General features: G+C 38.2%; 1 protein-coding gene across 1 annotated transcript in view; it reads right to left on the reverse strand.

The window, feature by feature from the left end:
- Window positions 1-3022: 3022 nt before the first annotated feature.
- TEX11 (testis expressed 11) overlaps window positions 3023-24516 on the reverse strand; it is a 211524-nt gene continuing 190030 nt past the window's right edge. The window contains exons 29-30 of the mRNA XM_025276046.2: window positions 4310-4474; window positions 3023-3271 (exon numbers count right to left, since the gene is read on the reverse strand). Coding sequence (XP_025131831.2) covers window positions 3200-3271; window positions 4310-4474 — 237 coding nt within the window. The 3' untranslated portion in view covers window positions 3023-3199. The remainder of the gene's footprint in view (window positions 3272-4309; window positions 4475-24516) is intronic.

Raw genomic sequence — 24516 nt, forward strand, 5'->3', positions numbered from 1 at the left:
AGAGTTTAATGAGGAACAGGATATTTGATCTTAAAGTATCTTCCACAAGATACTTTATAATTACTTATGAATTATTAATATGGTAGACATTGTCTTAACTATACCCATCAATGAAACAAACTGACATTGTGTGTCTGTTTGTATGATGCATTGAGAACACATTACTTCTGTGGTGTGCTTACAAAAATGTATAAATTAATCATTAGGAAACATCAGCTACACCGAAGTGGAGGTTCATGTTACAAAGTAATTAGCCTACATTCTTCAAAAGTGTCAAGGTCATGAAAGATCAGGAAAGACTGAGAAACTTTGGTTTGCAGATGAGAGACATGATATCTAAAAGCAACTTATGATCCTGAACTTATAAAGGACTTTATTAAGACAATCAATGCAACTTGAAAGGAGTCTGTGGATTAGGTGGTAAAATTGTATCATTATGAATTTTCTAATATTGATTGCTGTACCGTGGTCACTTGGGAGAATAGTATTCTTGTTTTTAGGAAATACACAATGTGGCAAAGGGGTAATGGAGTGAGAAGTCTGCAAATTAATCTTGAATGATTCAGAAAGAAAAGCAGAGAATGGTAAGGCAATGTGCTAGAATATTAACAAATGGGGACTCGGGTAAAGGGTATGTAGTAACTTGCACGTTTTCTGTGAGTATGAAACTATTTCAAAATCGTAAGTTAATAAATGTTAATACAAACCAACTGGGGAAAAAAGTCAGTGTCATCTCACACGCTAGTGAAGTAATGCTCAAAATTCTCCAAGCCAGACTTCAACAATACGTGAACCGTGAACTTCCAGATGTTCAAGCTGGTTTTAGAAAAGGCAGAGGAACCAGAGATCAAATTGCCAACATCCACTGGATCATCGAAAAAGCAAAAGATTTCCAGAAAAACATCTATTTCTGCTTTATTGACTATGCCAAAGCCTTTGACAGTGTGGATCACAATAAACTGTGGAAAATTCTTCAAGAGATGGGAATACCAGACCACCTGACCTGCCTCTTGAGAAACCTATATGCAGGTCAGGAAGCAACAGTTAGAACTGGACATGGAACAGACTGGTTCCAAATAGGAAAAAAGGAGTACGTCAAGGCTGTATATTGTCACCTTGCTTATTTAACTTATATGCAGAGTCCATCATGAGAAACGCTGGGCTGCAAGAAGCACAAGCTGGAATCAAGATTGCCAGGAGAAATATCAATAACCTCAGATATGCAGATGACACCACCCTTATGGCAGAAAGGGAGAAAGTGAAGTGAAAGTGAAGTCGCTCAGTTGTGTCCGACTCTTTGCGACCCCATGGACGGAAGCCTACCAGGCTCCGCGGTCCATGGGATTTTCTAGGCAAGAATACTGGAGTGGGCTGCCATTTCCTTCTCCAGGGGATCTTCCCAACCCAGGGATCGAACCCGGCTCTCCTGCATTGCAGACAGACGCTTTACCGTCTGAGCCACTAGAGAAGCCCATGGCAGAAAGTAAAGAGGAACTAAAAAGCCTGTTGATGAAAGTGAAAGAGTGAAAAAATTGGCTTAAAGCTCAACATTCAGAAAACTAAGATCATGGCATCTGGTCCCATCACTTCATGGGAAATAGATGGGGAAACAGTGGCTGCCTTTTTCTGGGCTCCAAAATGGGGCTTCTGCAGATGGTGATGGCAGCCATGAAATTAAAAGACGCTTACTTCTTGGAAGGAAAGTTATGACCAACCTAGATAGCATATTGAAAAGCAGAGACATTACTTTGCCAACAAAGGTCCATCTAGTCAAGGCTATGGTTTTCCAGTGGTCATGTATGGATGAGAGAATTGGACTGTGAAGAAAGCTGAGCGCTGAAGAATTGATGCTTTTGAACTGTGGTGTTGGAGAAGATTCTTGAGAGTCCCTTGGACTGCAAGGAGATCCAACCAGTCCATCCTCAAGGAGACCAGTCCTGGGTGTTCACTGGAAGGACTGATGCTAAGGCTGAAACTCCAGTACTTTGGCCACCTCATGTGAAGAGTTGACTCATTGGAAAAGACCCTGATGCTGGGAGGGATTGGGGGCAGGAGGAGAAGGGGACGACAGAGGATGAGATGGCTGGATGGCAACACCGACTCGATGGACATGAGTTTGAGTGAACTCCGGGAGATGGTGATGGACAGGGAGGCCTGGCGTGCTGTGATTCATGGGGTTGCAAAGCGTCGGACATGACTGAGCTACTGAACTGAACTGAACGCAACTCTAGCCAGAATGAGGTTGCTGAACTCTGTGTGGGTCAGACCTCACTGGAACGTGGGCTTTGGCTCTGGGAAAGGTGAGGTAACTACATCATATGAGAACAAGTGAGGGAGTCTGAGGATATATAACCAGAAGAAAAAAGCCAGGATGATGGAGAGAGGGAGCAAACTTGGTATGAGACAAATTTCTGTTCAGTATGAGGAAGTGTATTTTACCAATTAGCAAAAAAAAAGGTGGATTGCATTGTCTCAAGATTGTGTTTTCTGTCAGGATATGTTCTGATACAGCCTGGACAACCAAGTCTCAAGAAGTCTCAAGTCATAGATTTCATGAAATCTGATCAATGCTGGGCCCACAGACCACTACGGTCCATCTGATGAAGAGTCTATGGTTCTGTTATGTTCAGGTATTGGGAATTAGAGCACTTCTCGAATAAAATGCAATCTGTATTGGATCAGGATGAACATCCCCTTTTGTTCACATGGGGCATGAATCATCTTGCTCTCACATGGGCTATTTGAATAATTGCTCCATTGTGTCTGACTCTTTGCAACCCCATGGACTGTAGCCCTCCAGGCTCCTCTGTCTATGGAATTCTCCAGGCAAGAATACTGGAGTGGGTTACCATTTCCTCCTCCAGGGGATCTTCTCAGCCCAGGGACTGAACCTGGGTCTCCTGCATTGCAGGCAGATTCTTTACCGTCTGAGCCACCAGGAAAGCCCAATATATTATGTATATATGTTCCTTAGCACTTTGGAAAAATCATTTGTCCCTCAGAAATGAGCTGGTCACAATAGTAAAAGTCAAAATGCTTTTATTTTTGGAAATTTCACTTAACAAGAAAACAGGGCAGGGGAAAACAGAAGCAAAAAAGCAAGCTTGGTAAGAATTTAAGCATTCAACATCTTAGAACTGTGTACATATCTTCAACTTGCGGTCAGCTTGCCAGTGTATATACCTTGTTCCAGCAGTTCTCACTCTTCATTAAAAGCTGAGCGCTTGTTTTTTTCTAATGCTTCCATAAGCTCTCTGTACAGAATATTCACCTGGGAAAGAGAACAGCAAATAGATTTCTTGAGAGGAAGGGAAATGTGGGAAAGCTTCCCAGACCCATGTTGATGGCATGAGAATCTAACCTTTACCTTCTGAGACCTGAAGCACCACTCTGGGGAGAATATACAGTGTTCTCTTGGGGAAAAGGGATCCTGTGACACTAGGTTTAATTTTACTAGCAGCTCTTGAGAGTCCCTTGGACTGCAAGGAGATCCAACCAGTCCATTCTGAAGGAGATCAGCCCTGGGATTTCTTTGGAAGGAATGATGCTAAAGCTGAAACTCCAGTACTTTGGCCACCTCATGCGAAGAGTTGCCTCATTGGAAAAGACCCTGATGCTGCGAGGGATTGGGGGCAGGAGGAGAAGGGGACGACAGAGGATGAGATGGCTGGATGGCATCACTGACTCGATGGACGTTGAGTCTCAGTGAACTCCGGGAGTTGGTGATGGACAGGGAGGCCTGGCGTGCTGCGATTCATGGGGTCGCAAAGAGTCGGACATGACTGAGCAACTGATCTGATCTGAGTATAAAAGATAAGGTACTTAAAACATAAAATATCCTTTGCTCTTATTTGATACAAAAACTTTCTCTCCATCAAGCCTCTCCTGGTGAGGTAGAGGCCCAGAAATAATTCTGCTCAAAATAATTCCTGCAGAAAATGTCTTTTTAAATAGTCACTGTTTGCAGAGAGGTCTTCCCTATGTGCACTGGCACTGATAGTGATACATCTTTCCTGAGCTCACTCTTGGCATTTTTCTTAGATTTCACTTGCTATTCCTCAATTTGCCTTGTTTGCCATTCTTCCTAGTTTTCACTAATTAAGAATTTCACTAATTAATGGTTTTCAGCAATTAAGAAATTACTGTTTATAGTCCCATAACTCTTGCAGTTCATGGAACTACCAAGAGGAACAATGGTCAAGATCCTTTCCTAGTCAACGAAGGTAGGGTTGTGTCTTTACTGAGAGCTAGATAGAACCTCTCTATCCCCTGAGTCATGCCATCCACCCCTAACCTTCTTCCTCCTCACCTGAGTTTCATAGGTGGTCTTGAGGGAGCCAAGGTAGTCAAGGAGACGCAGTGCCAGGCTGCACCATTTTTCAGTAGGTGCATACATGCGTTCACTGTACAGAAATATGCCAATATTCCAGGACTTGATCATCAGACAGAGAATCTCCATTTCTGGGTAGCCTTCCTAAAATCCAAGAACAAGAAGTTTACAGGTATTACTGTCACAATCACTGTAGCACTGATTCTATCAGAGCTGCATCCCATTATTATTAAACAATGGGTGCTCTGCCAACACTGAAGAAGAAACCCACAGCTTCTGTAGGCAATCCTGTGCTCCGGAAGAGGAGGAGAAGAGCACCTTTAAGTTCTGTCAGCTGTAGCATGTTCCATAGCAAGACCTCATGAAGTGACATATAAACTAAAACAGCAGTGAAGCCCTCTTGCACTGAGTTCTGTTTTTTCTGAAGCAGGAGAAAAACCTGTATCCTGTTTGGAGCTTCCCTTGTTGCTGTCCTCAGTCAATTATCTCCCTAATACCTATCTCTAATTTTCAGAGAAGCTTGTCAACAATCAGTTTTACTGAGTCTGCAGTTTTATTGAATCTCTTAATTTTCTTGACCTGCATCAGTCCTGTGTTTGGAACAGAGCTTATATTAATCTTTATTTTTTTGCATATATTGATAGAGATTTATTTTAAGGAACTGGCTCACACAATATAGGGGTTGGCAAGTTTGAAATCTGTAGAGCAGGCTAGCAGGCTATAAATTCATGTAGTTGTGATCTTGAGTCTGAAATCTGTATAAATTCATGTATAAATTCATCATGTATAAATCAACATCATGTATAAATCCATGATGTTGTGATCTTGATTGAGTCTGAAACCTGTAGGGCAGGCCAGTAGGCTTGAAACCCAGGAAGAATTTCTGTTAGAATCTTGAGGCAGAAATCCTTCTCCAGGAAACCTCAGTTTTCGACTTGAAGGTAAAAACTGATTACGGAGGGTAATCTGTTTTACTTGAAGTCAACTTATTGTAATTTAAAAATACTAATCTTTGTGTTGACAGTATCTACCTAGCTATGAATGCAGGACACATTTCTTTTTAAATTTTTTCTTTCATTTTATTTTTTAAATTAAATACGTGTGTATCATAGATAACACATGTATAGGAGACTTGGAAAATACAGAACAAAGTTACATAGAGTCCTACTATATATTACACTTATTAAGTAGATAAATTCAGATTTTTAGTTGGAGTTTCAATATCAAACTCTCAAAAATTAATAGAATGAATAGACAGAAAAGTAGAAGGATGCAGCAGACTCGAAAAGCACTATGAACCAACTCAACATAATTAAGATTTACACAATTTTCAAAAAACAGTAGGATACAAATTCTATTCAAGTTCCCAAAGACTATAAAACAGGAGACAGCAGGACATATCCAGGGACATAAAACAAGGTGCAAAAATTTCATGGTCGAAAGGTTTTGAAATCATACACAGTCTTTTACCACTGTGGAATTATGTTAGAAATCAGTATCAAAAGACATTTGAAAATAACCCACATATGCAATGTGACATGTACCAAGAGAGACCTTTGAACTTAGCCACTGAAAGCCTCAATAAAGTTAAAATACTGAAAAAACACAGGGTGATTGCAGAGAAGAAAATATTTAAATAAGAAATTAATATCAAAATGAGAGATTAATATCAAAGATACTTAAAAAAACCCATATATTTGGGAATTAAATGTCCACTTTTAAATGATGGATGTATCTAAGAAGCTGTAACAAGGAAAATTAGAAAGTATCTGCAACAGAATAAAAATGAATAGAGAATTTATCAGAATTTATTGAATGCAGCTGAAGTTGCTCAATGTAAGTAACGAAATACAATGTGGAATCTTCAATAATTTATGAGAACAAAAAATGGACACTAGCATAAAATTTTGTGAAATTTGAACAAAATCTGTAATTTAGTTAATAATATTGCATCACATGTTAAATTTTCCATTTTTTAAAACAACATAGTATTTCTTTATGTTCTCAGAATTGGATTATTTTAATAGAAGTTTCAAGCCTCATTCAAATTTTTTAAATCACTACGATAATAAGCTTTCTAGATTTTTAGCAGTAATAGTATATGCCAGAATAAATGGAATTGTATTTAAGTTTTGAGTGAATATAAATTAGAAATCTAGCATTCTACTCATACTTAGTCAAACAAGTAGAATCAAAATGTCAAATTTTTTAGCTAGGAAAAATTCATAATTTTTTCTAAAATATATACATATCATAAATTATATATATGCATATACATATATACACAAAACCTTTTCTACTACACTTGATAAAGGCTTGAGAAAGAACAACAAAAAGAGAAATTGGAAAATATAAACTAAATGAAATAGAAAAAGTGAAACAAACTAGATAAAAATAAAAGATCATCATATAGTTCAGTTGTTTTTAAACAAGGCTGCTCATCAGAATCACATCTGGAGCTTTGGAGGAAAAAACAGTATCTGGGCATCTGTATTTTTCAAAAAATTCCAAGAGAATTCTAATGTGCATCTGGATTTAAAAAGTAATTACATAAACTGATACAGCCACTATGGAAGACAGTATAGAGATTGCTTAAAAAACTAGGACTAAAACTACTACTATATGACCCAACAATCCTACTATTGGGCATATACCCTGAGAAAACCATAAATGAAAAAGATACATGTGCCCAAATGTTTACTGTAGCACTATTTACAATAGCTAGGACATGGAAGCAACCTAGATGCCTGTTGACAGATGAATGGATAAAGAAGCTGTGGTACATGTACAAAATGGAGTATTACTCAGCCATAAAAAGGAATGCATTTGAGGTGGATGAACCTAGAGTGAGTGAAGTTAAGTCAAAAAGAAAAACATCATATATTAATGTATACATATGGAATCTAGAAAGATGGTACTGATGAACCTATCTGGAGCGCAGCAATAGAGATGCAGACAGAGAACAGGCTTATGGACACCAGGGGCGGGGAAGGAGAAGGTGGGACGAATGGAGAGAGTAGCATAGAAACATATACACTACCATATGTAAAATAGATAGCCAGTGGGAATTTGCTGTATGACTCAGGGAGCTCAAACAGGGGCTCTGTATCAACCTGGAGGGGTGGGATGGGGTGGGAGGTGAGAGGGAGGTTCAAGACGGAGGGGACATACATATACCTATGGCTGATTCATGTTGATGTATGGCAGAAACCAACATAATATTGTAAAGCAATTATCATTCAATTAAAAATAAATGAAAAAAATTTAAAAACTGATTACAGGTTTTTCTATTAAGTGGTAGTTTTAGCGATATAGAATTCTGTTATTTTCTGTCAACCAATCATGATACAAAGGTATTAAATGAGTAATAGTTACATAATCACAATAGTAAAAGATGTTTATCTGTTTTCACAATCCGTAGCCAGACAAAAAATAAAATATAATTATAATCACAAGCCATAATGGAAATAAGATTAACCTAACAATACAAAATAATTACATACAATTTAGGGGGTTAAAAGCAGACTGAGGTGGTAAGTGGAGGCGCATACAAGCACATGTTTTCATCTAGCCACCAACTCTATGTCTTTGGGTTGGTGCATTTAATCCATTTATATTTAAGGTAATTATCAATATGTATGATCCTAGTACCATTTTCTTAATTGTTTTGGGTTTATTTTTTGTAGATCTTTTCCTTATCTTGGGTTTTCTGGTGCTGAATTCTCTTTTAACTTTTGCTTGTCTGGAAAGCTTTTGATTTCTCCATCAAATATGAATGAGAGTCTCGCTGGGTAGAGTATTCTTTGTTGTAGATTCCTCTCTTTCATCACTTTAAATATATCATGCCATTCTCTTCTGGCTTGTAGAATTTCTGTTGAGAAATCAGCTGATAATCTTATGGGAGTTCCCTTGTATGCTATTAGTCATTTTCCCTTTTTGCTTTTAATATCTTATCTTTGTCTTTAACTTTTGTCAGTTTGATTACTATGTGTCTTGGTGTGTTCTGCCTTGGGTTTATCCTGTCTGGGACACTCTGTGATTCCTGGACTTAGCTGACTATTTCCTTTTCCATGTTAGGGAATTTTTCAGCTATTTCTTTTCAAATATTTTCTCAGGTCCTTTCTCTCTCTCTTCTCCTTCCGGGACCCCTGTAATGCAAATATTGGTGTGTTTAATGTTGTCCAGAGGTCTCTGAGGCTGTCTTTATTTCTATTCATTCTTTTTTCTATATTCTGCTTTGTGGCAGTGAGTGAATTCCACCATTCTGTCTTCCACGTCACTTATCCATTCTGCTGCCTCAGCTGTTCTGCTATTGATTCCTTCTAGTGTACTGTCCACCTCTGTTTATTTGTTCTTTAGTTCTTGTAGGTCTTTGGTAAATATTTCTTGCACCTTCTCAATTCTTTTTCTGAGATTTTGGATCATCTTCACTGTCATTATTCTGAATTCTTTTTCAGGAAGGTTGTCTATATCCACTTCATTTAGTTGTCTTTCTGGGGTTTTATCTTGTCCCTTCATCTGGGACATAACTTTCTGCTTTTTCATCATTACTTTCTGTAATGTGGTTTTTGTTGTAGGCTCTGTGGGACTCTCCTCCTTTCTTCTGTCTGTCTTCTGATAGAGAAGGCTAAGAGGCTTGTGCAAGCTTCCTGATGGGAGGGAGTGGTGGTAGGAAAAACTGAGTCTTGCTCTGGTGGGCAGGATCATGTTCAGTTCAGTTCAGTTGCTCAGTCACACCCAATTCTTTTTGACCCCATGGACTGCAGTACGCCAGGCTTCCCTGTCCATCACCAACTCATGGAGTTTACTCAAACTCATGTCCATGGAGTCAGTGATGCCATCTAACCATCTCATCCTCTGCTGTCCCCTTCTCCTCCTGCCTTCAATCTTTCCCAGCATCAGGGTCTTTTCCAATGAATTGGCTCTTCACATAAGGTGGCCAAAGTATTGAAGTTTCAGCTTCAGCATCAGTCCTCCCAATGAATATTCAGGACTGATTTCCTTTAGAATGAACTGGTTGGATCTCCTTGCTGTCAAGGGACTGTCAACAGTCTTCTCCAACACCACAGTTCAAAAGCATCAATTCTTCGGCGCTCAGCTTTCTTTATAGTCCAACTCTCACATCCATACATGACCACTGGAAAAACCAAAGCTTTGACTAGACGGACTTCTGTTGGCAAAGTAATGTCTCTGCTTTTTAATAAGCTGTCTAGGTTGGTCATAACTTTCCTTCCATGGAGCAAGCGTCTTTTAATTTCTTGGCTGCAGTCACCATCTGCAGTGATTTTGGAGCCCAAGAAAAGAAAGTCTGTCATGGTTTCCATTGTTTCCCCATCTATTTGCTATGAAGTGATGGGACCAGATGCCACGATCTTCATTTCTTGAATGTTGACTCTTAACATTCACTTTAACTTTTTTACTCTCTTCTTTCACTTTCACCAAGAGGCTCTTTAGTTCCTCTTCGCTTTCTGCCATAAAGGTGGTTTCATCTGTGTATCTTTCACTTTTATCAAGAAGCTCTTTGTTATTATTGTTCTCCAGTTTGTGGATCACTTACCTGGCAGGTATGGGATTTTATTTTACTGTGATTGTTGTGCCCTTCCTACTGTCTTGTTGCAGTTTCTCCTTTGTCTTTGGATGTGGGGTATATTTTTTGATAGGTTCCAGGGTCCTACTGTTGATGGTTGCTCAACACCTAGTTGAAATTTTGGTGTTCTTGTAGGAGGAGATGAACACATGTCCTTCTCCTCTGCCATCTTTAACCAATTTCCCCTTTGTCTTTTAACATGGTTGTTCACAAGATTTTGTGACAGCAAAAAGGATTAGTCTAAGGAGCTACTTTCACAATTCTCGTATAGGAGATGGACCACAAAAGGACCACTTGTGTGCTCATTTCATGTTAAAACCGTTCATCTACACAAGAAGTTTTGAGCCCTTGAAAGGGGACATATGATAGAAGACCTGAGCAGCAGTTTCTTAAGAGTGTCAATGACATTATCTAAGCTGTACTTTCACTCATGTGGATTTATAAAAAATTAATATGCATAAAACACTATGAGAATGAGGGTGCTAAGACGGAGAAGACAAAGCTTTTATCCTGAATGACACATAATCCCTCCAGGGAGACACTGTATAAAGTTATCCATGTATACAGAGGATCACACCAGTTACATGATTAAGGAGTAGTCAGAATGACACAGGCATGAGATGCTTCAGCTCAGTCAAAGGAACGAGCATTGGGCTGCCAGTCAGAGGTCTAATTTTTCTGCTTGAAATGCCACCACTCCCACCCAGTCCTTATCCACCTGATAAAGTTCTACTTTTTCTTCAAATTAACAAGCAAAGTTATTCCTTTCTCTGTTCCCACAGCAAGCTTTACATTCCTCTAATACAACTTATATCACATTGTTTTTAAACTGTGCATTATGTATTTCCTCTACCAGGTTGAGCTCCTTGAGTACAGGGAACTTTTCTTGTTCATCTTTGTATCCTCAGGGTCCAACACTGTGCCAGGCACATAATAAGGGCACAATACATATTTGCTAAGTGAATGAATGAACAAATCAATTAACATCCAGTCAAATGCTACCTCCTCTTAGGCTTTCCCTGACTCTCCACAATGAATACATACGCACCACTTTGTTTCTATGACACTTTGTTCACAGCACTACAGCAGCAATTACAAGCTGTATTGTCTGTCTCCTCCACTAGGCTGTGCTGTGTGCTTTGTTTAGTCACTCAATCATGGCCAACTCTTTGCGACCCCATGGACTGTAGCCCGCTATGCTCCTCTGTCCATGGGGATTCTCCAGGCAAAAATACTGGAGTGGGCTGCCATGCCCTCCTCTCAGGGGATCTTCCAAACCCACTAGGCTGGGAGTTCTTTAAAGACAGAATGTCATCTACCTTTGAATATTTACAACCTGACACATGACCATGTTGTGATTTTTAACTGATTAACTGAACAATGACTAAACAAACAGACATGATCTTAGGGTAGATGCACAGGTGATCTAGCTATAGAGAGGTTATATGAAATGTCCAGAACAGGCAAATCCAGAGAGACAGCAGATTGGTAGCTGCCAGGGGCTGAGGGAGGGGGGAATTGGGAGTGACTGCTAATAGTTATGGGATTTCTTTTCAGGGTGATGAAAGATGTTCTGGATCTAGATACTAATGATATTTGCAGGATTTTGTGTATATACTAAAAACCACTGAATTGTAGACTTTAAAATTGTGAATTTTATGATAAATGAATTTATCTCAACTTAAAAAAATATATACAGAGAAAGAGATGGGCATTTCATGTGGGCAGAACTGAATCAATAAAGACTCAGACTGTGTTTGAGTCTGAGGGGGACTAATGGTCATTTGGCCCAAGCAGACAATTGACATAGGGAAATTAATGGGAAATAGGACTGGAAATGTAGGATGGGGCTACCTAAGCACTTCCTAGATGCTTTTCCTTAAAACATTAGTGTCATGAAAAATGTTAACAGATGGTGTATAAAAATAGAGTTCTTTAGTCAAATACATTTTGGAAGTACTACATTCTATATATAACCTCTTGGAGCGTTATAATGAACATTAGTTCATTAAAAGTTTTAGGAAGTTTTACAGTAATGAAGAAACTATGTTAACTTTGTTTAATCCAGAGTATGTACATCATTTACTAACATATTGTGGAAGTTAGTTTGTACAACATTGGGCTGGAGTGTTAATGGTTTTGCATAACAGGCTACAGATTTTGAAATTTATTCTGCTGGCAATGAAAAGTCACTGAAACTTTCTAAGAAGGAAAGTTATATGATAAAAGTGGAGTTTTAATAAGACTGAAATGATAATGGTATTTAGAACAGACCTGAGTGTGAGAAAACAAATACAGTGAGACTAAATGGACTTGTAAGAGACAAAGTATGACGTGATGAGGGTCAGAACTAGAATAGTGACAATGGAAATGGAAAAATGTAAGAAAAGTTCTAAAGGAAGAATCAGTATAACTTGGATTGATATGGGGAATGGAAGATAGGTCAATTAAAAATGGCTTAAAGTATATAGTTTGAGTGGCTGAGAGAATGCTGATACCACTAAAAGAAGAAATTGGAATAAAATGTTTCTGGGGATAAGGGATCAAGATAATGTTAAGTTCTAATTTAATCATGTTGAGACTGAGGCAACTTTGGAGATATGTAGGCTGTTGCAGATATGGACTGGAACTCAGGTTGGAGAATATCAACCCATTTAAACGACAGATTATAGAATATGGAGAAGGAAAGAGTAGAGAATATTAGAAATATTCATAGTTGGGTGGTAAGAGGAAAAAGATAACACAGAAGAGTGATGAGAAAATAAAGGACAAAAGAAAAGACAATTTCAGTAAGGGAGGCAGTGGTTTATGAAGGCCAGGGTAAAGAAAGAGGTCTTCAAATTTGTCTAGGGAGATAGCAACTGGTGGCCTTGTATAGTGTGGTTAGCAGTACAGACAGTGATGGAAAGAGTGACTCAAGATGAGGACAGACAGGTAGGCAGGCCCTTGTAGGTCATGTTCAGGATTTTGGTTTTTAAGAGCAATGGGAAATTACTGAAGGAGATTAAGCAACGTCATATGTATTTGAAAATTTAAAAGATCACTCTGGTTGCTAGATGGAGAGATGAAGAAAGCAAGAGACGCTAGGAGACCAGCTAAAAGTTTCCTGTAGTAGCCGAGGTAAGAGATGATAACCTGAACTAGGTTGGTGATGGTGGAAGATGGGAAAAAATGAATGGACACGATATTTAGGAGGTAGAATTGACAGGACTTAGTAATAGAAATGGGAGTGAGGGAGGAGTTGAGGATAACTCCTAGATGTCTAGCTTGGATAACTACAAGAATGACAGTGCCATTCAACGAGTTAGGGAACTCAAAGAGTTTTATTTTCATTTGCATTAACTACCCTCCTGTTCAGCACTGCTCAGGTGAACCATTAATCTTCAACAAAGAAATGCATCTATGCAGCTACTCATCCCAATGCAACACAGGCTTGCCTATGGTAATATACAAACCAACTCCAGCAAATAGAGGTGTTTGCACTTAAGACTTTCTCATGCTCATATCTGAAGCCAGTTTTCTCTGTCCTTAAGATCTTAATAAATATAGTGATCATACATATCTCTAACAAAACTGCAGATGTTCTGGAACACAAATGCCATCTTTTCAAGTTCTCTTCAGGGGTCCCGAAGTATATCAGCTTTATTGAGATATAATTCACATACCATACCATTTACCTATTTGAAGTGTACAATTCAATAGCTTTTAGTATTCTCACAGAATTCTGCCACCACTACCACAATCAATTTTAGAATATTTTCATCCCCCTAAAAGGAAACAACTGTGCCCATTAGCAGTCAATACCCATCTCCCCCAATCCCTGGGTAACCACGAATCTAATTTGTCTTTTATAAATTGGACCATTCTGGACATTTCGGATAAATGTCCTAAGTCACACAGTATGCAGTCCTTTATGGCTGGCATCTTTCATTTAGCACAATGTTTTCAAGGTCCATGTTGTAGCATGTATCAACGCTTCATTTTTTTAATGGCCATATGACATTTTGTTTATCCATTCATCAGTTGGTAGACATTTAGGTTGCTCCCATTTTTGGCTATTATGAATAATGCTGCTATGAACATTTTTATATATGTCTTTGTTTAGCATTTGTTTTAATTTTTTATGGGTATATACCTTGAAGTGAAATTACTGGGTTATGTGGTAACTCCATGTTTAACCTTCTAAAGAACTTAGCCAGACTGTTTTCCAAAGCAGCTGTACTACTGTAGAGTAACACAGTGTATGAGATCACCAATTTCTCCACATCCTTGTCAATACTTATTATTATATGTCTTTTTGATTATACCCATCTTAGTGGGTATCAAGTGGTAGATCACTTTTTTTTTGATCACTGTGTTCTGATGTGCCTATCTCTGATGACTAATGATGTCAAGAATCTTTCATATGCTTACTGGTCATGTGAATATGTTCTTTAGAGAACTGTCTATACACATCCTTTGCCCATTAAAAAATTTATTTGTTTTTATATTATCAAGTTGTAAGAGCTCTTTCTATATTCTAAGCACAAGTCCTTTAACAAATGTATCATTTCCCAACATTTACTGCCCTTCTGTGGGTTGCCTTTTCACTTCCTTGATGATCCTTCGCAGAAAAATTTTAATTTTGCTATTATCTAATTTATTGATTTTTAAAATTTTATTGCTTGTGCTCTTGGTGTCAAGCAATAAAACTGGACATGGAACAACAGACTGGTTCCAAATTGAGAAAGGAGTATCTCAAGGCTGTATGTATATTGTCACCCTGCTTATTTAACTTATATGCAGAGTACATCACGTGAAATGCCGGGCTGGATGAAGCACAAGCTGGAATCAAGACTGCAGGGAGAAATATCAATAACCTCAGATATTCAGATGACACCACCCTTATGGCAGACGTGAAGAAGAACTAAAGAGCCTCTTGATGAAAGGGAAAGAGGAGAGTGAAACAGCTGGCTTAAAACTCAGCATTCAAAAACTAAGATCATGGCATCCAGTCCCATCACTTTGTGGCAAATAGATGGGAAAACGACAGAAACAGTGAGAGACTTTAATTTCTTGGGCTCCAAAATCAGTGTAGATGGTGATTGAAGCCATGAAATTAAAAGATGCTTGCTCATTGGAAGAAAAGCGATGACCAACCTAGACAGCATATTAAAATGCAGAGACATTACTTTGCCAACAAAGGTCCATATAGTCAAAGCCATGGTTTTTCCAGTATTCATGTATGGATGTAAGAGCTGGACCATAAAGAAGGCTGAATACTGAAGAATACTTTTGAACTGTGGTGTTGGAGAAGACTCTTGAAAGTCCCCTGGACTGCAAGAAGATCACATCAGTCAATCCTAAATATTCATTGGAAGGACTTATGCTGAAGCTGAAGCTCCAATATTTTGGCCACCTGATGTGAAGAGCCAACTCATTGGGAAAGACCCTGATGCTGAGAAAGATTGAAGGCAGGAGGAGAAGGGGACGAGAGAGGATGAGACATGAGTTTGTGCAAGCTCCAGGAGATGGTAAAGCACATGCTACCATGTGGACTGGCATGCTACAGTCCATGAGTTCACAAAGAGTCAGATATGACTGAGCGAGTGAACAACAATAATGACAAAGGAGGCATAATATATAATGGAGAAAAGGAGTCTGCAGCAAGTGGTGTTGGAAAAGCTGGACAGCTACATGTAAATCAATAAAATTAGAACACTCCCTCATACTATACACAAAAATAAACTCAACATGGTTTAAAGACCTAAATATAAGACCTGACACCAAAAAACTCCTAGAAGTTAACATATGCAAAACATTACCTGACATAAATCACAGCAATGTTTTCTTTGGTCAGTCTTCCAAGGCAAACAAAATAAAAACAAATTATAAGGAAAACATCAATAAAACAAAAAGACAACCTACAGAATGACAGAAATTATTTGCAAATAATTCAACAAACAATGGTTTAATATCTGAAATATAAAAAGTTTATATAATTCAATATCAAAAAGCTCAATAGAAATTGTCAGAAAACTTAAATAGACACATCTCCAAAGAAGATGTACAGACAGCCAATAGGCACAAGAAAAGATGCTCGAGATCATTAATTTACTAGAGAAATGCAAATCGAAACCACAATGAGTTATCATCGGTCAGAATGGCCATCATCAAGAAGTCTACAAATAATAAATTCTGGAAAGGGTGTGCAGAAAAGGAGACCTGCCTACACTGTTGATGAGGATGTAAACTGGTGGCACCACTATGGAAAACAGTATGGAGTTTCCTTAAAAAACTAAAAAGAGAGTTATCATATGATCCAGCAATATCACTCCTAGGCATATATCTGGAAAAGATGAAAACTCTATTTTGAAAAGATACATACACCCCAATGTTCATAAACAACATTATTTACAATAGTCAAAACAAGGAAACAACTCAAGTGCCCATCAATATACAACTGGCTTAAGAAGATGTGGAATATATACATCCAATGGAATATTAGCTATAAAAAAAATGAAATAATGCAATTTGCTGCAACATGGATGGACCTAGTGAATATCATACTAAGCAAAGTAAGTAAGAGAGAGAAATACAAATATTATATGTGGAAGGTAAAAAATAAAACAAATGAATCTACATACAAAAGAGAAACAAACTCATAGAGAAAACAAACTTGGGGTTACCACAGAGGGAGGAAAGGAGGGATAGATAAATTAGGAGTACTGGATTAATGGATACAGACTACTATAGATACAATAAATAAGTACCAAGGTGTTACTGTATAGTGCAGGGAACAGTATTCAATATCTTATAATATCTGAAATTAACACAATATTTTAAGTCAACTAAACTTTAATGTAAAAAATAGAGACTGAAGGGAGAGGTTCAAAAAGGAAAACCATGAACACAATTCTTCTTATAAACACAACAAATTTACAGCTATATTTGGAATGATTTTCCTTTGAAAAAGACCTGAAAACTAGATGGACAGCACCTTCCCAAACAAAAGATAAAGGAGACACTTTGAAACAGGTAGGAGAAGCAGAGACATGGTCTTGCCTGGGATTCCACTCTAGGAGCAGTGACCCACAGTTGTGAGGGATACCAAAATATGGAATTTTCCCTTGAGGAGTGAAGAGACTGAACCCCAGAACAGGCACCCCAACCCCTGGATCCAGCAACAGAAAGACAAGATCCCAAAACGTCTGGTTTTAAAAATCAATGGGGATTAAGAGTTCCAGGAGAATTGAAGAACTATAGGGAATGAAGAACCTGCATTTAAATGGTTCATAGACAATCCCATTCACACTGAGATCCAGAGGAAAAGCAACAGTTTGAAAAGCACCTCAAGTAAGGGAGACCTATTTACTGATCTTACAGCAGCTACTGGGGAGGCAGAAACTTCCTGAGACTTTCTCTAGGGACAGAAGCATATCCTAAACTGCTGGTGACTAAGCTGGTAGATGCCATTTTTTGTGTCCGCTCTCTAGCCTGGTTACACAATTGTACATGCTCTGCACACCCTACACAACAACCTGGCTGGGTGAGCACCCTGAGCACTTGCCTACCTCACACAACAGCTGTACTATACATGGACTGGGTGAGAACACTACCCCCCACCCTCCTGAGTGCAGCAGTTGCAATGCAATGAGATCAGGCAGTTATCCTGTGCTTTCCACCTGCACAGCAATCTTACCACAGCTGGGCCAGGGGAGCACCCTGAGCCCACCCCCGATATAACAACTGTTCTTCAACCAGGTCAGCATGCACCCCATCTTCAACCTTCCACGCAACAGCTGTGCTACAACTGAGGGCATAAGCACACACACTTTGCCTCACTCTCCCCATTAGCAGCTGTGGCCCCACAAAAACCCACATAAGGGACATCTCTTTAGTGCTTGGCTCTGAGTCCAGGGAAGAATGCGTTTCCAGGCTCCATAGATCATCTATTACACAAGAACTCTCATTCAAGACCAGGAGAGGTAGCTATTTTGCCTAATAATATATGTAGATAAGCATAGCATCTTGCCTGGAAAATCCCATGGATGAGGAAGCCTGGTAGGCTACAGTCCATAGGGTTGCAGAGAGTCAGACACGACTGAGCAATTTCACTTCATTTCACTTCACTTCAAGCATAGAGTCAGACAAAATGAGGATATAAAAGAATATGTTCCAAGCCAAAGACCAAATCCCCAGAAAAAGATTTTAATGAAAAGTACATAAACAATCTACCTTATAAAGTGTTTAAAATAATGGTTAAAAAGATGCTCACCAAACTCAGGAGAATAACAGAGAAGAAAATATTACTATAAGAAAGAACCAAACAGAAGTTATAACCGAGCTAAAAATGCATTTCAGGGATTTAACAGCAAATTAGTGAGCTGGAAGATAAAGTAATGGAAATCACTTAAAGCAACAAAATGAAAAAAGAATTTAAAAAGTGAATTTAAAAAAAGTAAAGATACTTTAAGGGACCTCTTGGATAAACATCAAGAATATTATTAGTCACATTAAAGGGGTCCCAGAAGGAGAATAGAGAGAAGAAGGGCCAGAAAAATTACTTGAAGAAATAATGGTTGAAAACAACCCCCATCTGGGAGAGGAAATAGACATCTAGGTCCAGAAAACCCAGAGAGTTACAAATAAGATGAACCCAAAGAAAACCACACCAAGATACAGTATAATTAAAATGGTAAAAGTTAAGGATAAAGAGAGAATCTTATAAGCAGCAAGAGAAAAAACAACATAATGCATTCAAGGGAAACCACATAAGACTATTAGCAGATATTTCAGCAGATAATTTGCAAGTCAGAAGGGAGTGGCAAGACATATTGAAAGTGCTGAAAGGAAAAAATTTTCAACCATGAATTTTCTACCCAGTAAGGTTATCACTCAGAATTGAGGGAGTGATTAAGAGATTTCCAGATAAACAAAAGCTTCAACTCTTTTAGGAATTCATCACTAAGCATGCCTCACAAGAAATGTTAAAGGAATTTCTCTAAGCTAAAAAAGGCAGTAACTGATAAAAAGGAAACATATAAAAGTAATACTCTCACTGGAAAAAGGTAAATGTATAGTAAAAGTAGATCAATCACTTATGAAGAAAATATGAAGGTTAAAAGACAAAAGCAGTAAAATTAACTATAATTACAATATTTAGTTAAGGGATACATAAAATGAAAATACATAAATGGTGCCATCAAAAATATAAAACTTGTAAAGGATGGAGCAAAAATGTAAGCTTTGGAATGAGTTTAATGTTAATTTACTAACAACTTATAAGAAACTGGTATATACACAGACTGTTATATGTGAACCTCATGGTAACCACAAAGAAAAAAATTATAGGAAACACTCAAGAGAAACATTAAAGAAAGCCACTAAAGCACAAGGGAAGAGAGAAAGAGAAGAAAAAGGGACAGAGAGAAACTACAAAAAGAAATAGGAAATAATTAACAAAATAGCAGTAAGTACATACCTATCAATAATTACTTTAAAGGTAAGTATGAAACACTCACAATCAAAAGACACAGAGTGGCTGAATGGATTGAAAAACAGAAACTATACATGCTATCTACAAGCGATTTACTTCAGAACTAAGGACAGACACAGGCAGTGTGAAGGGATGGAAAAAGATATTCCATGCAAAAGAAACCAAAGAAAGGTAGTGTAGCTATACTCAAATCAGACAAAACAAACTGCAAAATAAAAACTATAATAAAAGAAAAAGAAGGGCACTACATAATGATAAAGAGGTCAGTTCAGAAAGATATAAAGCACCTTATAAGTATATGTGCATCTAAAATATGTAAATCAAATATTAGTGAACCTAAAGGGAGAAAATGAAAACAATTCAATAATAGTAGGGGATTTTAACACCTCACTTACAGCAAGGGATGGATCATCCAGACAGAGAAGCAATGAGAAAATATTGGCCTTAAATGACACATTAGTCCAATGGACTTAACAGACATATACAGAACACTCCATCCAAAAGCAGAATAGTCTTCTCAAGTGCACATGCAACATTTTCCAAGATAGATCACATATTAGGCCATAAAAGAAGTCTCAATAAATTTAAGAAGACTGTAATTATATCAAGTGTCTATTCTGACCATGTTGCTGCCGCTGGTGCTGTTAAGTCACTTCAGTCATGTCTGACTCTGTGCGACCGCATAGATGGCAGCCCACTGGGATCCTCTGTCCCTGGGATTTTCAAGGCAAGAATACTGGAGTGGGTTGCCATTTCCTTCTCCAATGCATGCATGCATGCTAAGTCGCTTCAGTCGTGTCCGACTCTGTGTGACCACATGGACAGCAGCCCACCAGGCTCTTCTGTCCATGGAATTCTCTAGGCAAGAATAGTGGAATGGGTTGCCATTTCCTTCTCCATTCTCACCATAAGACCATAAAAAACTCAAGATCAATTACAAGAAGAAAACCAGAAAAACCACAAAGATATGGATATAAAACGACATGCTACTGAAAAACCAACTGGCCTTAGAAGAAATCAAAAGAGAAGTAAAAATATACCAAAAAAAAAAAAAAAAACCCCCATAAATATTACGTACCAAATTCTATGGGATAGAGCAAAAGTTGTTCCATAAACAAACTAAATTTACATGTAAAGAAACCAGAGAAGAAAGAACAAATGAAACCCAAAATTAGTGGAAGGAAGGAAATAATAAAGATCAGAGCAGAAATAAATGAAGTAAACACTAAAAAGATAATAGAAAAGATGAACACAGCCAAGAGCTGGTTCTTTGAGAAGACAAACAAACTTGAGGAGCCTTTAGTTTAGACTAACCAAGAAAAAAAAGAGGACTCAAAGAAATAAAATCAGAAATGAAAGAGTAAAAGTTATAATTGATACTACATAAATACAAAGGATCATAAGAGAATAATATGAACAATTATAAGTCAACAAATTGGACAACCCAGAAGTAATGGGCCAATTCCTAGAAGCATACAACCTATCAAGACTGAATCATGAATAAATAGAAAACTGAACAGACCAATTACTAGTAAAGGAGATTAGATCAGTAATAAAACACCTCCCAACAAACAAAAGTTCAGGATGGAATGGCTTCCCTGGTAAATGCTTCCAAAAATTAAAGATTTACTACCCATCCTTCTCAAACTCTTCCAAAAAATTAAAGAAGAGGGAACATTTTCTAACACATTTTATGAGGCCAGCATTACCCTGATACTGAAAGCAAACAAGAATACCACAAGCAAAGAAAAGTACAAGCCAATATTGTTGATCAACACAGATGCAAAAATTCTCAATAAAACAGTAGCAAACCAAAGTTAACAATTCATTAAAAGAATCATACACCATGGTTAAGTGGGATTTATTCCAGGGATGCAAGGATGGTTCAACATGTGCAAATCAATCAATATGATATACCATATAACAAAATGAAGGATAAAAATTACATCATCTCAGTCGATACAGAAAAAGCATTTGATCAAATTCAACATCCACTTATGATGAAAGCTCAAAAAAGTGGGTAGCAAGGGAATGTGCCTCAACATAATAAAAGCTGTATATGACAAAACCATGATCTTAGTTTTCTGAATACTGAATTTTAAGCCAACTTTTTCACTCTCCTCTTTCACTTTCATCAAGAGGCTCTTGAGTTCTTATTCACTTTCTGCCTTAAAGGTAGTGTCATCTGCATCTCTGAGGTTATTGATATTTCTCCCAGCAATTTTGATTCCAGCTTGTGCTTCATCCAGCCCAGCATTTCTCATGATGTACTTTGCATATAAGTTAAATAAGCAGGGTGACAATATCCAGCCTTGACGTACTCCATTCCTTATTTGGAGCCAGTGTGTTGTTCCATGTCCAGTTCTAACTGTTGCTTCTTGACCTGCACACAGATTTCTCAGGAGGCAGGTCAGGTGGTCTGCTATTCCCATCTCTTGAAGAATCTTCCACAGTTTATTGTGATCCACACAGTCAAAGGCTTTGGCATAGTCAATAAAGCAGAAATAGATGTTTTTCTGGAACTTTTTTGCTTTTCCGATGATCCAGCAGATGTTGGCAATTTGATCTCTGGTTCCTCTGCCTTTTCTAAAACCAGCTTGAACATCTGGAAGTTCACGGTTCACGTATTGTTGAAGCCTGGCTTGTAGAATTTTGAGCATTACTTTGCTAGCGTTGTGAGATGAGTGCAATTGTGCGGTAGTTTCAGCATTCTTTGGCATTGCTTTTCTTAGGGACTGGAATGAAAACTGACCTTTTCCAGTCCTGTGGCCACTGCTGAGTTTTTCAAATTTGCTGACACATTGAGTGCAGCACTTTCACAGCATCATCTTTTAGGATTTGAAATAGCTCAACTGGAATTCTATCACCTCCACTAGCTTTGTTCGTAGTGATGCTTCCTAAGGCCCACTTGACTTTACATTCCAGGATGTCTGGCTCTAGGTGAGTGATCACACCATCGTGATTATCTGGGTCGTGAAGATCTTTTTTGTACAGTTCTTCTGTGTATTCTTGCCACCTCTTCTTAATATCCTCTGCTTCTGTTAGGTCCATACCATTTCTGTCCTTTATTGAGCCCAACAAAATCACTGAAGATGGTGATTGCAGCCATGAAGTTAAAAGACACTTACTCCTTGGAAGAAAAGTTATGACCAACCTAGACAGCATATTAAAAACCAGAGACATTACCTTGTCAACAAAGGTCCGTCTAGTCAAGGCTATGGTTTTTCCAGTAGTCATGTATGGATGTGCGAGTTGGACTTTAAAGAAAGCTGAGCACCAAAGAATTGATGCTTTTGAACTGTGGTGTTGGAGTCCCCTGGACTACAAGGAGATCCAACCAGTCCATCCTAAAGGAGATCAGTCCTGGGTGTTCACTGGAAGGACTGATGCTAAAGCTGAAACTCCAATACTTTGGCCACCTGATGAGAAGAGCTGACTCATTTGAAAAGACCCTGATGCTGGGAAAGATTGAAAGTGGGAGGAGAAGGGGATGGCAGAGGATGAGATGGTTGGATGGTATCACCGACTCAATGGACATGAGTTTGAGTAAGCTCCTGGAGTTGGTGATGGACAGGGAGGCCTGGTGTGCTGCAGTCCATGGGGTCGCAAAGAGTCAGACACGACTGAGCATCTGAACTGAACTGATGACAAAACCACAGCTAACATCATACTCAATAGCAAAAAGCTAAAAGCTTTTCCTTTAAGATCAGAAACAAGACAAGGATGTCCACTCTCACCTCTTTGATACAACATAGTTTCGGATGTCTTATCCAGAGCAACTAGGCAAGAAAAAGAAATAAAATTCATCCAAATCAGAAAGAAAGAACTAAACCCCATGATTTGCAGAGGACATGACACTGTACATATAGAAAACCCTAAAGATTGCATCAAAAAACTGTTGGAACTAATAAATGAAATCAGTAAAGTTACAGGATAAAAAATTAATATACAGAAATCTGTGGTATTTCTATACACTAATAATAAACTATCAGAAAGAGAAATTAAGAAAAAAATCCTATATACAATTGCATTAAAAAGAGTAAGATACCTAAAAATAAATTTAACCAAGAAGTGAAAGAACTGTACCCTGAAAAGTATAAGATCCTGATGAAAGAAACTGAAGATAAGCAAATCCATGCTCATAGATTAGAAGAATTAATATTGTTAAAATATCCATAGCACCCAAGCAATCTTAAGATTCAATGCAGTCCCTATCAAAATTCTAATGGCATATTTCACACAACTGGAAAAAATTTTAAAATTTGTTTGGAACCACAAAACAATCCTGAATAGCCAAAACAATCTTGAGAAAGAAGAACAAGGCTGGAGGTATATCACTTCCTGATTTCAAAGTATACAATAAAGTGATAATAATTAAATAGTATGGTCCTGGAACAAAAAGACACACAGATCAATGCAACAGATTTGACAGCCCAGTAATAATTCACCCATATAGATAATCTGGGCTTCCCTCATAGTTCAGTTGGTAAAGAATCGGAGAGAGTCATTTCCTAGGCAGGTTGTGAAGAAATCTAGGGGTCCCCAAGGAGAGAGGGGTCTGGAATTCCCAAGGAGGAAGAAAGGACAAACTTTTCTTTCTTCTACATTCCTTAGGATTATGTATCCTGCCTGAGGACAGTCTCTGGATTAAACCTTCTGGCTAATTCTGTTATCTTAAAATGTAAATTATGGGAGGAGGTCTGGTGAGGCCTTTACCACCTTCAGACATTCTTTGGATTCATTGGAGAGTATATAACTCCATTGCTAACACTAAGCAAGCAGGTACTCTTTCTCCCCACTTCTGATGTCTATGTCAGAAGCTTTCTCTATCTCCTTTATACTTTAATAAAACTTTATTACACAAGAGCTCTGAGCGATCAAGTCTCGTCTCTGGCCCCAGATTGAATTCTCCTCCTCCGGAGGCCAAGAATCCCAGCGTCTTTGTGTGGTTCAACAACTTTTCAAATCTACCTGCAATGCAGGAGACCCGGGTTCGATTCCTGGGTTGGGAAGATCCCTTGGAGAAGGAAATGGCAATCCACTCCAGCATTCTTGCCTGGAAAATCCCATGGACAGAGGAGCTTGGTGGGTTACAGTCCATGGGGTCGCAAGAGTCAGACA

The sequence above is a fragment of the Bubalus bubalis genome, chromosome X, assembly GCF_019923935.1.
Source record: "Bubalus bubalis isolate 160015118507 breed Murrah chromosome X, NDDB_SH_1, whole genome shotgun sequence".
In the NCBI taxonomy this organism is placed as follows: Eukaryota; Metazoa; Chordata; class Mammalia; order Artiodactyla; family Bovidae; genus Bubalus; species Bubalus bubalis.